This window comes from Gymnogyps californianus, chromosome 3 (genome assembly GCF_018139145.2).
Source record: "Gymnogyps californianus isolate 813 chromosome 3, ASM1813914v2, whole genome shotgun sequence".
Lineage (NCBI taxonomy): Eukaryota > Metazoa > Chordata > Aves > Accipitriformes > Cathartidae > Gymnogyps > Gymnogyps californianus.
In genome coordinates this window covers 43,108,323-43,121,234 of record NC_059473.1, presented here as the reverse complement: position 1 = coordinate 43,121,234, position 12,912 = coordinate 43,108,323, and the positions used below count along the sequence as shown (strand labels likewise).

The 12,912-nt window shown below is 36.3% G+C and overlaps 1 protein-coding gene across 1 annotated transcript in view; it reads left to right on the top strand.

The window, feature by feature from the left end:
- Nucleotides 1–12,912, top strand: part of RYR2 (ryanodine receptor 2) — a 341,359-nt gene that overhangs the window by 187,394 nt on the left and 141,053 nt on the right. The window contains exons 37-42 of the mRNA XM_050893208.1: nt 479–1,280; nt 1,814–2,014; nt 2,137–2,242; nt 6,609–6,752; nt 9,455–9,728; nt 12,555–12,669. Coding sequence (XP_050749165.1) covers nt 479–1,280; nt 1,814–2,014; nt 2,137–2,242; nt 6,609–6,752; nt 9,455–9,728; nt 12,555–12,669 — 1,642 coding nt within the window. The remainder of the gene's footprint in view (nt 1–478; nt 1,281–1,813; nt 2,015–2,136; nt 2,243–6,608; nt 6,753–9,454; nt 9,729–12,554; nt 12,670–12,912) is intronic.

Sequence of the window (12,912 nt, the reverse complement as noted above, 5' to 3'; positions counted from 1 at the left end):
AAAATAAAATCACTAAAAAATTAGGTAAGAATTCTAAACAAACAACCCCGCCCCTGAACCCTCTGTAAATGAGCTGGTTAGTCTGTTGCCATTTTGCAACCCCAGATCTAAAAACAGTAAATGATATAAATATCTCAACTTATACTAGTTTTAAAACCTTCATTTTCAGTTATCCAAATTCTTGTTTGTAGTATGAAGAAGTATTCTGTGTTAAGTAAATAATTTTGATCTTTCCCCACTGAAGGTAATTGAAGTTGTACTTTAGGAGTGACTTGAATAAATTCCTGATTGAACTTTGTTATTAGTCCTTGATTCTTAGGTTGACAGTGTTTCTCGCATGAAAGCTGAAACGTGGAAAACGTCCATCCCTAGAACTGATATTGTGCTAATGTTATCCTTAGGGAGAATTTTGAATTCCTTCATTTCAGTAAGTTTTTGCACTGATACGGAATTTACTGTATTGTTTTTTTCTCTGCAGAACAATTGATATTTTAGAGCTGACAGAACAAGAAGAATTGCTGAAATTTCACTACCATACCCTCCGATTATATTCAGCTGTTTGTGCTTTAGGCAACAACCGAGTGGCCCATGCTATGTGTAGCCATGTGGATGAATCTCAGCTCCTGTATGCTATTGAGAATAAATATATGCCAGGATTATTACGTGCAGGATATTATGACTTACTCATTGACATCCATCTCAATACTTACGCAACTGCCAGGTTAATGATGAATAATGAATTTATAGTTCCAATGACAGATGAGACCAAGAGTATTACTTTGTTTCCTGATGAAAACAAAAAACATGGCCTCCCTGGTATAGGTCTTAGCACTTCATTAAGGCCAAGAATGCAGTTCTCCTCTCCAAGTTTTGTAAGCATTAGCAGTGAATGCTTTCAGTTCAGTCCTGAATTCCCTCTGGAAATTTTAAAGGCCAAAACCATAGAGATGCTGACTGAAGCTGTTCAGGAGGGCAGCCTCCATGTCAGAGATCCAGTTGGAGGTTCTACAGAATTTCTGTTTGTCCCTCTCATCAAGCTCTTTTATACCCTCCTAATTATGGGAATCTTCCACAATGGGGATCTGAAACACATCTTGCAGTTGATTGAGCCCCGGGTTTTCAAAGAAGCAATGAGCCAGGAGGATGAAATTGATTTCTCAGAGAAGGAGCTGAGTTCAGATGAGCTCAAGTCAGAAGAAGGAGAGGAAGAAACCAGAGGGGAGCAAGTGCCAAAGGAAGGACTTCTTCAGATGAAACTTCCAGAACCTGTTAAATTACAGGTAACAATACTGCTGTGATAGTGGTTGTTCCCATTTCTTCACAGATCCTTTTTTCTTCACTTGGTAATTTCTCTTTCAAGGAATACAGCATTTTGATGTTAGTTAAATAAAGAAGTGATTTCCTTACAGGAAACAACAAGATTTAGTATCTTCCTGATGATATAAACATGTTCACCATAGATCAAACAACTGTTGTTTCATTAAATAGAATTACTTTCTCGATGACATTAACAGGGAATTCTTCATTTTTATGGATCCAAACAGAAAAGAAATTCCCTAGAAGCAAGGAGCAAATCCATTGTCTTATAACTTTAATGAAAGTCTCAATGTCTGAGGCACTTAAATCTCTTGCAGATGCCAGATATTTCTGGTGTAGCTTTACTTCACATGTAGTAAATGACAGCATTAAAGATTTCAGTCACTTTATTTGATAGTAACTGCTGCTGTAAGGAATCCATCCTTATTAGCATAATATACAGAAGATATTTCTTAGCTTGCCAACTCTTCTTTCTCTTACGATACTGTTTTCTCAGATGTGTCATCTACTTCAGTACCTGTGTGATTGCCAAGTACGACACCGAATAGAAGCCATTGTAGCATTTTCAGATGATTTTGTGGCCAAGCTTCAAGAGAATCAACGCTTCCGGTACAATGAAGTGATGCAGGCCTTGAACATGTCTGCTGCCCTGACGGCTAGAAAAACAAAAGAATTTCGATCCCCTCCTCAGGAGCAGGTACAGCTTACAATGGACAATTTATTTTTTGTTGTGCTGTATGCGTGGCAGAGTTCTGTTTGATTTCAAAGTTTTTCCTTTTGGAGATCAGTGTCATTTGCCTTTCCTTTGTATTGCTTAAGATTAACATGCTGCTGAACTTTAAAGATGATAAAAATGATTGTCCTTGCCCTGAAGAAATTCGGGATCAACTCTTGGATTTCCATGAAGACCTAATGACACACTGTGGTAAGTCTTGTTACTGAATAGTTTTACTTTTTTAATTATATTAGTTTTAGAAGCAATTTTTCTAAATAATTTTACATAAGAAACACCAACTAAGTAGTCTATAGATTACACTATATCAATTATAAACACTATCAAATAAAGATACTCAACTTGTAGTCAAAACCAAGGAAATGTTCTTATCTTCATATCTGATCAAACTAGAAGGGAATGCAGTATGTTTTGCTTCATGAGGGAAAAGGGTTTTTTTTCACCCATACAACTCTGGGAATTTCTTTGGGCTTAATGTATCAGATAATGCTGTAGCTCACTTGTTATTCAAGGGACTCCTCTACCCTATTCTCTCTTCGTTGCATTCCCTTGCATAGGTTGGTACAGGTCATCTTTGCTGTATCAAGTTGACTATAGCCATGTTAACCACAATATAACATAGTATTAGTGGCTGATTCTCAGACATCAATGAAGATATAGAAGTTTATTATCTATTGAAATAGACTAATAATCAAAAGGCGCAGTTAAATTTCTGTGGTTTTGATTTCTTCACTTTAGTTAATAAAAAACAATTAAATTCTATGTCATATTAAAATGCGAAATTTAGTAACAATTTAAATACAAAAATACCAATATAAAAATGAAGCGCCAAAATGTGTATTTTAAATGTCAAGCTCGTATCCATGAATACTGCGAATTCAGTTGTAGAGTAGTTTTGTTCAGAATGTGTGCTTAGTTACATTTTGCGTTGAGGACTTTGTTTTCCTGTTTGGAGGATACTCATCCCTTCATTTTACTTCAGTATGCTATTTAAAAAAAAAAAAAGTAAGAGAGGCACTTAGCAGGCAGCATGAGCAGACAAGCAGCTGAACTTTCACATCATGTCCCATTAGCTAGAAGAAGCTAATGGAGGGAAGTGTGTTAATATTTTTTTAAACTAATACTCTGGTTAAGGAAGGAGCTTTGGACAGGAAGATCTCTGCACTTTTCCTCCTGAATTGCATTCCTTATTGATCCCAGTTTAACTGGAAATAACATGTTTAATTATTTAATTCACTACCTTAAAATATTCAAATAAAGAAAAACATGCCGTCAATATTTGACTTCATAGTACATGAATTTTCTTTCTTGGTAGAGCAAGCACAGCTGATATCCTTGTGTATCACAAGACAATTTGGTTAGATTGGTCCATCTCAAAGATATTTCTGTTACTTAAAATAATCACAGATTTATTAAGGTATCAAATATCATGGAATGTGTTTAATGCAGCCTCCTACTCAATGCTGAACTCAGACCTGGTTGCTCAGCAATTTTTGCACTTGGGTCTTGAAAGCTTCTAAGCGCAGAGATTCCACAATGTCTTTGGGCAACGTGTCACAGGGCTTGAGTGTCCTAATGGTGATTTTTTTCTTTTTTCCTTATGTCAGTTTGGAACCCCGCCTGTTTTAGTTTGACAATTGTATCTTGTTCACCTCAGAAAAGAGCATGGCTGCATTTTCTTGCTAACTTCCTTGTAGGTTTTGGTGGACTGCTATTAGGTCCACCATAAAGCTTCTGTTCTGCAGGTTGATAAACCCAGTTCCTTCATCCTCTTCTTATAGGACAAGTGGTCTAGGCACCAATCATCTTGATGGGCCATTGTTGGATGCTCTCCAGCTCTTCAATGTTTTTCTTGTATTGGGTAACCCAAAACTGGATGTAGTATTCCGGATGTCATCTCATGAGTGCTGAGTGCTGGGGAATAATCACGTGCCTTGAGATAGTGATTATGTTTCTGCTAATACGGGATGTTTTTATCTCTCCTTGCTGTTAGAGTGCACTGCTGACTGGTGTCTAGCTTGCTGTCTAACAGGACCCCCAAAGTTCTTTTTGGAAAGATGTTTTTTTAACCAGTTCATGCCCAGCCTGTATTGTCACATGGGGTTGGTCTGTCCAAGTTGCAAAACTTTACATTTGTCCTTGCTGAACTTCGAGTATTCTGTCAGCCTATTCCTCTACCCTGTTGAGCTTCCTGCCCTTGAGTGTGTTTTCTGCTCCCCCCAGTTTGTATCATCCACAAACGTGATGAAGGTGCATTATGACACTTCAAATGAAATATTTTTATTTTAAATGAAACATGAAAAAAGAAAAAAAAAAAAGGAAGATTCGAAGTAAACTGTCAGTTGACAGAAAACAAAGATTAAATAAAGAATTTAGAAATAACATTTGAAAGGAGAAGAGGCTTTATCTTTCTCTTTGATTTTTCCTTAGTCTTTTACAATCATTCTCCTCTGTTCAAATTACTTGGTCTAGTTTTGTCATTATTTTTCTTTTCTTTATGGGGAAATAGTAATTTGCATAATCTACAAGTAGAAAATTAATTTTGTGGGTCAGAGGATGCATTACAGTAGCGCAGAATTAATTGCTCTGTGTATTCAAAATATGGCTGTTGCAAAATAGGTAAAACAATTACACATCCTGAGTCCTATGTTTGGTTGATTAGCCAGCCACCATTTGGGGATTCACATCTTGTGAAACGGTTGAGAGACAATTATATTGACAGTTTGCAAATCAGAAAAGTACAACTAGAGCTCAGGGGACAGCATAACTGTGGGAAAACAGACATTTCATTTGAGTAATTTCAGAGCATCTCTGTGTTCTAATTGATAAGACATTTCAGTGTCTTTACTGTTAATTAGTTTGGTTGAAGAGACTGCCATCCAAACCATTTTGTAATATGATTTAGTGTAAAATATGAAGTTACTGATGATCCTTGTTTAGTTTAGCATCAATTACTCTCTTAGGACAAAATATAACAAAATAACTTTTAATGGAAATGGAACTGTACTTAATGCAAAAAATCAGACAATTAAGAACAGATGCAATAAATTGAGAAGAATGATGTAATGTCGTGAAGAAACATCCTATAAAATTCAAGACTGCTAAAGAATTCCCCACAAAACCCTTAACTTTAGAACTTATATTGGCAACTAAAAAACCCAGAAAAAATAGATGAATGACCTTTTTACTTTGAGCTTATTTTAGTGTGAGTAATAGGTATAGGTCAAGATTTTTAATTCCTTTACAATGTATTCATGAATGAATAAAGTTAGAAACCTGAGAGAAATGAGCTGACGGGAATCCCATGAAGTTCAGCAATAGGAAGTGCAAAGTCCTGCACTTGGGGAGGAATAACCCCATGCAGCAAGGACAGGCTAGGGACCAAACTGGAAAGTAGCTTCGCAGAAAGGGACCTTGGGATCCTGGTGGACAACAAGGTGAGCATGAGCAGCAATGGGCCCTTGTAGCAAAGAAAGCCGACAGCTGAGCTCCCCAGTACAAGAGAGACATGGACACACTGGAGTGAGTTCAGGGAGGGGCCATCAAAGATGATTAAATTCTTGGAGCATCTTTTGTACGAGGAGAGACTGAGAGGGTGGGTTGTTTAACTTGAAGAGAAAGCTCATGGGGGGATTGTATGTGTGCGTATAAATACCTGTTGGGTAGGGGGAGTAAAGAAGGCTGAGCCAGACTTTCCTCAGTGGTGCCTAGTGACAGCACAAGAGACAATGGGCACAAATTGAAATACAGGAAATTCTACTTCCTTCCCCACCCCCCGCCCCGTAGGGGTGATGGAACTCAAGAACAGGTTGCTCAGGGAGGTTGTGGAGTCTCCACCTTAGGAGATATTAAAAACCTGACTGGACGTGGTCCTGAGCAACCTGCTCTAGTTTCTAGTTGAACCTGCTTTAAGCAGGGAGGCTGGACTAGATGATCTCTAAAGGCTCATTCCAACCTCAGCTGTTCTGTGATTCTGTAAAGACTCACATTTTATTACATTTTTATAGCTTGTTATAGGAATATCATGAAAGAGCCACTGTATTGTGAAGGTGGCTACTTTCTTCTGACTGGTCACTAGAAAGTATATTTATTGTAACTTTAGTTCTTTCACTTCTATGATATGTTTTACCTAAAAATCTCCTAGTCCTTACTAGTATCAGTTGAACCATACTGTGTCAGTAGGGACTATGTCTACACTTCTGAGCTACATATGTCCAAAACACAGGCATCAGCGTTAGCATGGAAACATGCATACTGGGGGAGCTGACCACAGAAATATATTAACTATATATTTTATGTATAATAACACACAATTTATACAATACCTTAATAAGATTACATGATCCTTATCTGCAGTTTCCTGCCTTGCACATATACCTGATCTATACTTGTTCCAAACTGCTGGTTAAGCATATCCCATATCAAACTCCTTTGTAGTTCTAACAGAGCAGAACAACATAGTTCAATTTGATAATGTTTGTACATACAAGATACAAAACATGTCTGTAACTTGTTTAATTTTATTCTTTTACTATTTAGTGTATATTTTTTATTTCAGGAATTGAACTAGATGAAGATGGAACCTTGGATGGAAACAGTGATTTAACCATTAGGGGTCGCCTCCTATACCTTATGGAAAAAGTTACATATCTGAAGAAGCAGCAAGCTGAGAAGCCAGTTGATGATGATGCTAAGACGTCCTGTAAGCAAAATTAAATCAGTTTATTGTATCCTGATTCCAAATGGCAAAAGAAGCAGGGGAGGAAGTTCTTCATATATTTTCAGCCAAAACAAGATGGATTTTTAGTGAAACATCTGTGCACCTTAAAGTTTGTAGCTCTGACTCAAAACAAGCTCAGATGGAATTTTTATGATAGGCACATTTGTTTCCCAATGGGAAGTAGTGGAAAATTTCTTCCACTGGCTTTTTTGCCCGTGATCCTTTTTCAAGTCATAATTTTTCCAGAATGTATCTTGGTTTTTGTAGAATTAGTGCAGACTTAATAATTGTAGCAAGGTCCTGATTATGAGAACTTGCTCATAAAATCAGCTGCAGCAGCTTCAAATCAGTATTTGCATGCAGATTACCAAATTAAAGAAGACTGTGCAATTAGACCATAATCTGCAAAGCTGTACTTAGGAGAAGCCTCCCCACCCGACCTAAAATTCAAGATTTGCTCACTGTGATTCTTCTTCTGTCATTTTTCTGACACTTTCTGCCTTTCCATCTTGATAGGAGTCATTACCAGTGGCATCCAAGTTCTGCACTTGGTGCCAATTGATTATGGAAATTTTTTTATTTTTTACTTGTCAATGCTGATTTTATTTTTATGATTTTTTTGCCTTTATTATAGTGGGTGGCACTTTCAAATGTCTGAATTTTTTATGCTGCTACCCTACTAGCAGGAATGAATTTCTGGGCACACAGTTTAGGTGTTCTGACTTTGGTAAAAAACTTGGTTTCCGTCACTGACTACACAGAATTCCTAGGGAGACTGGCCTTTTAACTTGGTTGCTTAATGTAAGTGCCTAAAGTTATGGACGAGAAGATTTCTCCAGGGTACTTATAATGAGATGGCTTCTTAGCTGCCAGTTATTAGTGTTAGCTTAGTGTTCTTTAAGTAGAAATATTTTTGTCCTAAAAGTGTGCCTTCTAGCTTTGCAGTTTATAACTGTTATTTCAGTTGTCAGGCAGTGATAATTAGAGGCTAGGTCTATGCAGAATGTGGTGATGAATCCTACGGTTTCCTAATTTTTTTTCTTGTAGTAAGCTTAAAGCTCTGCAAAATCCGATTCTCTCTCTCTCATGAAAGGTAGTATTATATTAAACTAATTAAACAGTATTGCGGTGGCTAGGCTGCTTGGGTTTTTCATTGCAAGCAAGATAACAGCCAGACCCACAGGTAGGTGGGATGCAGTATTGCAGTTACCAAAACAGGAGCCGAATAACAGCCTGCTCATGTGATTCTTCACAAAAAACAAAGGAAACTTTCTATTGTGTCCCTTATTATTATTATTTATTTCAGTCCTTCTGAAATACCAACCCAAACACATTCCATTCTTTTACTTATTTTTAAAGTATTTTTATTCTAAAAAATGCTATGCTGTGTGACAATGGAAACACCTATAGTACAGTGTTTGGACAGTAACAATAAAATACAGTACTATTACTCTTTTTTCCCCTTACCCTGTATTAGCACATCTTAGCAGAAATTCTCTTCTTTGTTGAACATTCTCTTTTCTGTAAACTGTCCCTTCAATATCTTTAAGTACTTTTACTTTTTTTTGTTTGAGTTTAGCATCTGGTTTACTCCAAAATCATATTACTGTCTCAACACATAGATTTCTAATTTGAAAATATTTTTGATGTTTGGTCTGCATCAGCCACCTTCTTCAACATCAGGATATTTATTAGGCAGTTTATTGAACTTCAGGAGGGATTATCAAGTTTCCCTTGTCAAACTTTCACTGTTATCCGCTTGACATGGAAATAAATCGTTTAGTTAGCTAAGTACTAAAGGTGAAATTCTTTAATGTATAACTATCAGGATATCTCAGGAGGATCCTGAATTGATCTGACAAAGTCTTGCAAACCTGAATGGAAGTTCCCTGAGATGGGAAAAAGAACATTATTCAATTGTCTTTATCAAATACTTTGTCTTGACTGATAGTTCATGAGTAATTTTTCTAAACAGTAGTCTCAAATCTTAACTGACATTCTATAGCTTGTCTATTTTAACATATGACTTTCCCAAATATAAATATACATATATATCCCAACTAATAAAGATTGTCGGTGAGAATACCAGATGTGGGTTTCTTGCTTCATTAGAGACTGAATTAAAAATATGCAAATGATGATTTGCCATTTATTTGAATGGAGTCTCTTCATTTCTATTTCTTTTGAAGGGCCTTTGGTTTTGGCAAAGGACTAAGTTAAATTACTCTGTTTTGTACATTATAAAATTTTGAGTGGATGCAGAGCTTAGACATGTAAATAAATAATACAGCATTTACATGTGCTACCAGTATATTTTTCCAGTCTTACTTCATAATGTGTAAGAAAAACCCTCAGACCTGAATTCCTGGAAAAATCTTGAAAGCAATGTGTAGAAATACATCTGGTGACTTTATGAGCATCTTGTATGTCTTCATAATTTTTATGTTATCAGATTTATTTTCTGTATTTTAATTTTAAATATAGGCTTTTGATTTTGAGATGTTTCTGCTTCTTTTGTGAGATTTTATTTTCCTTTGATAGTCTGCTAAAGAAATACCAGGAAGAAGGTCCGTCTTAAGAATTGAGTTCGTTCCAATTGCTGTTGCGTAATGGGTTCTGAGGGACTACTGGTAGAGAGATGAGTAATTAATGGTAATTTTGTGATTTATGTATTTTCTTCACAGCTACTCTTCAGCAGTTGATTTCAGACACAATGGTACGCTGGGCCCAGGAATCAGTGATAGAAGACCCGGAGTTAGTGAGGGCCATGTTTGTATTGCTACATCGCCAATATGATGGTATTGGTGGCCTGGTTCGAGCCCTACCAAAGACCTACACCATAAATAGTGTGTCTGTGGAAGACACAATCAATCTTCTGGCATCCCTCGGCCAAATCCGTTCCTTGCTTAGTGTCAGAATGGGGAAGGAGGAAGAGAAACTTATGATTCGTGGATTAGGGTAAATAACTGCAGTGTAACTTGTCTTTATTTACAGATATTTGTTGTTGTTTGCTGTATGGTTATGGCCAAGGTTATACATGAAATTTGAATGTGAATATTCTATATGGGTGTAAATGCAGACACTGGTATCAGTTGTGTAGTATCTTCAGTTGTAAGATACAGCCTTTTCAGCACTGTATGTATCATTTTTGGAGAGAAGCAAATGACATCTGTAAGACTTCTTGTGAGAAAAGTTGAAAACATGTATGTAATGTTTTATGATATTACAAAATACATCTTGTTACCATATTTTAAATAGTATGGCTGTGAAGAATTCTATCAGGAACACTGTCCATTTTATATGAATGCAGTGACTGGTAGCTGTTGACACATACAGTTCCCCCCAGCAGTCAACTAATGGAGTTGTGTCTACATAAGTCTGTACATATGCCATCTTTTTATTGCACTGAATGTAGTTGGTACTATTTGAACTATGAAGTAGTTCACCCAGTCTTATTTTTCCTAATTATATGATTAATAATAGTAAAATATAGTCTAATAAAGACTACAATTGGAGAAAACAGTAAAGACAACATGATCATCTCTACCAGCAAAGAGTTTGTTTTTTTCTCTCACTTTTTTTAAAGAAATGTTACCATCTGAGAGATGTCTGGTGAGATTAAACATCAGCTGTGGTCTTCTAGAAATCCCCAATTAGCAAGAGCGATGACAACCAAAGATAGCCTTATATAAAGAATGCCAGGAATGCAAGGAGAAGAGAAGCTTTTGTTGTGCAAAATACCTTTTCTTTTTTTTGAGCTTACTGAAAATCACAAATATCCAAATAATGTCTATACATAATTTTGCAGTGCCCGCAGGTTCCATCAATGTTCCCCTGGTTGTTGCAATGTTCAGTGTACTCATGCTAACACTTTGGCAAAGGGGAAAGTCCATCACCTGTCAAGAGACACAAAATATTGGTATCCATCTTTGTACTTCAAATTTGAGTTGTTATATTTCACTTAAGCTAACGAAGTCTAAAATGAGTGATTACTAGATTTTGGCATTGTTGTGCCTGGAAAAAAAAAACAATCCCGGAGGGGTTTTCATTTCATGTTCTGCTTTCTTTTTGTTCTTTTGCATTTTTTTCTGCTACAAATCAAAAGCTAAGGTTTTGTGAATCTGATTTAATGTTTTTGGTGATATGTGAAAGTCTGGTGTAAGGAAGAAAGAGTACTTTCTGTTAAGCTCGTGTTCTCGCTGTCTGTTTCTATCACCCTTCTTGGTAGCTTCTATCATAGTCTTGTTTATCTTGTAGGTTACCCAGCTGTGCCATTTGTACCTTTTATAGCCTAACCTGGGCTGCATCACCTATTTAGAAATGCCAAGTTTTTTGCTATGAGTGGAAAGTATTCCTTTCTTCCAGCTAAGAAGTGGAAGTGTCACTCATTCCTGCTTAAAAACTCAGTTTCCTCAGAAATGCTGTTAAGATTTTTTTCTTAAGTGTGGCATTTCATAATGCAGTCCACAGTTAAACAGGACACTGAAAGTGGATGTATTTTCCAAAGTAGCGTAATATTGCTGACCAGCCCCTGAAGTGATGTTTTGACTTTCTGTACTGTATTTCTGTAAAACAAAGCTACTATAGACAAATAAGAGTTTAGAATGACTTGGCAGATTGATACCATCGAGGTCTTTTTCCACAGCATGAAGCATTAGTGCAGAAAGCAGATGTGGTATGGATAGCTTTTGGAGGCAGGGCCTATCCTCTGTCATCTCTGATACAAAGTCCGGTTGTAGGCTTTGGGGGAAAAAGATCAGCTAATCTTTCTGGGAGTTACTGAGAGTCAAAAACTCTGATAGTACCATCTACATCAGACATACTGCATGCATTCTGTTGCATGACTGATAGTTGCGGATTTGTAGCTTTTAGAGTGATGGAACAGTCCTCTTCATGTCTAATCTTTTATAAGGCTGAAATTTTCCTTGCCTGATTGCAGGAGTTTTAGGTCAGAAAAAAAAATCTGCTATAAAGCGTACAATGAAATTTGAACAGTTGTCAACAGTATTTTCTATAGTGACTTGCTAGTCCTTTTCTCCCATGACCTGATTGCTTTTACATTTATTTATGGGTTGTGTGTGATTTCAAGACTAATTACAGTTTTTAGAAATTTAATTACTTTTTAAACCAGACATTTTTATTGGACATAACATGTCTGCATAAAATATTGACATTATAATCTTCAGGACTGATTTTAAAGTATGTAAATCTGTTCTGCTGAAATATGTAGGAGAGAAGAGTTCTTTTGAGCAGTAACTCATGAGCTAAGGTTAATATTTATGCAGCTTCTGTTTCTGATGCTTAGAGGATAGCTGGATATACATTCTCTTTCCTCTGCAATTGTTTTTTCTTGGTTTTGATGGCAGACGTCAAATGTCTCAAGGTTGAAATATTCTGAAAAGAATGCTTTGTCAAAAATATTGATTAAATGAATTTAAAATTTAAGCTAATATAGCAGTTTTGATCATGCTCTTGTCAGAAAATAATTTTACATCTGGTATGGAATTTCTAATGAAAATAGAAGAGCATCCTACTTTGGTGTAATCAAGTGGTGATTAGGGCAATAACTATAATATGGGAAAAGAAAGGTCAGGTTCTTCCACAATGTGCATAGAAAAACAGACTATCAGGAGAGATTGAGGCTCAACCTGAAAAAGTCCCTGAGGTAATTTTTCACCTCAGGTGGTGAAGAATTGCACAGTAAATCAGCTTTGCAAATAACATAATAGGTAAACTATTGGTCCCTAACATTTTAATCCAATTTTTTATTTTGTTTTCCTGTAGAGACATCATGAATAATAAAGTATTTTACCAACATCCAAATCTCATGAGAGCTTTAGGCATGCATGAAACTGTCATGGAAGTGATGGTAAATGTGCTTGGTGGAGGAGAATCCAAGGTAAAGCAATTCACTGTTAGAAGACAGAGACTTTAGAATGTAGCTGTTCAAAGCTTTATCCTGTAAGGCGCTGAGCAGTCACTGGAAGTACTGAGACCATAACCTCTTACTAATTTCCATTAGCACAGTAGTTGACTAAGTTTTTAGAAGAATCTATCCTTTCATTCTGGAGGAAGATATAATTAGCATTGTAATTGCAGATGCTTTAAAGAAAAACCTGCAAATAGGACTTTATATGCTTAC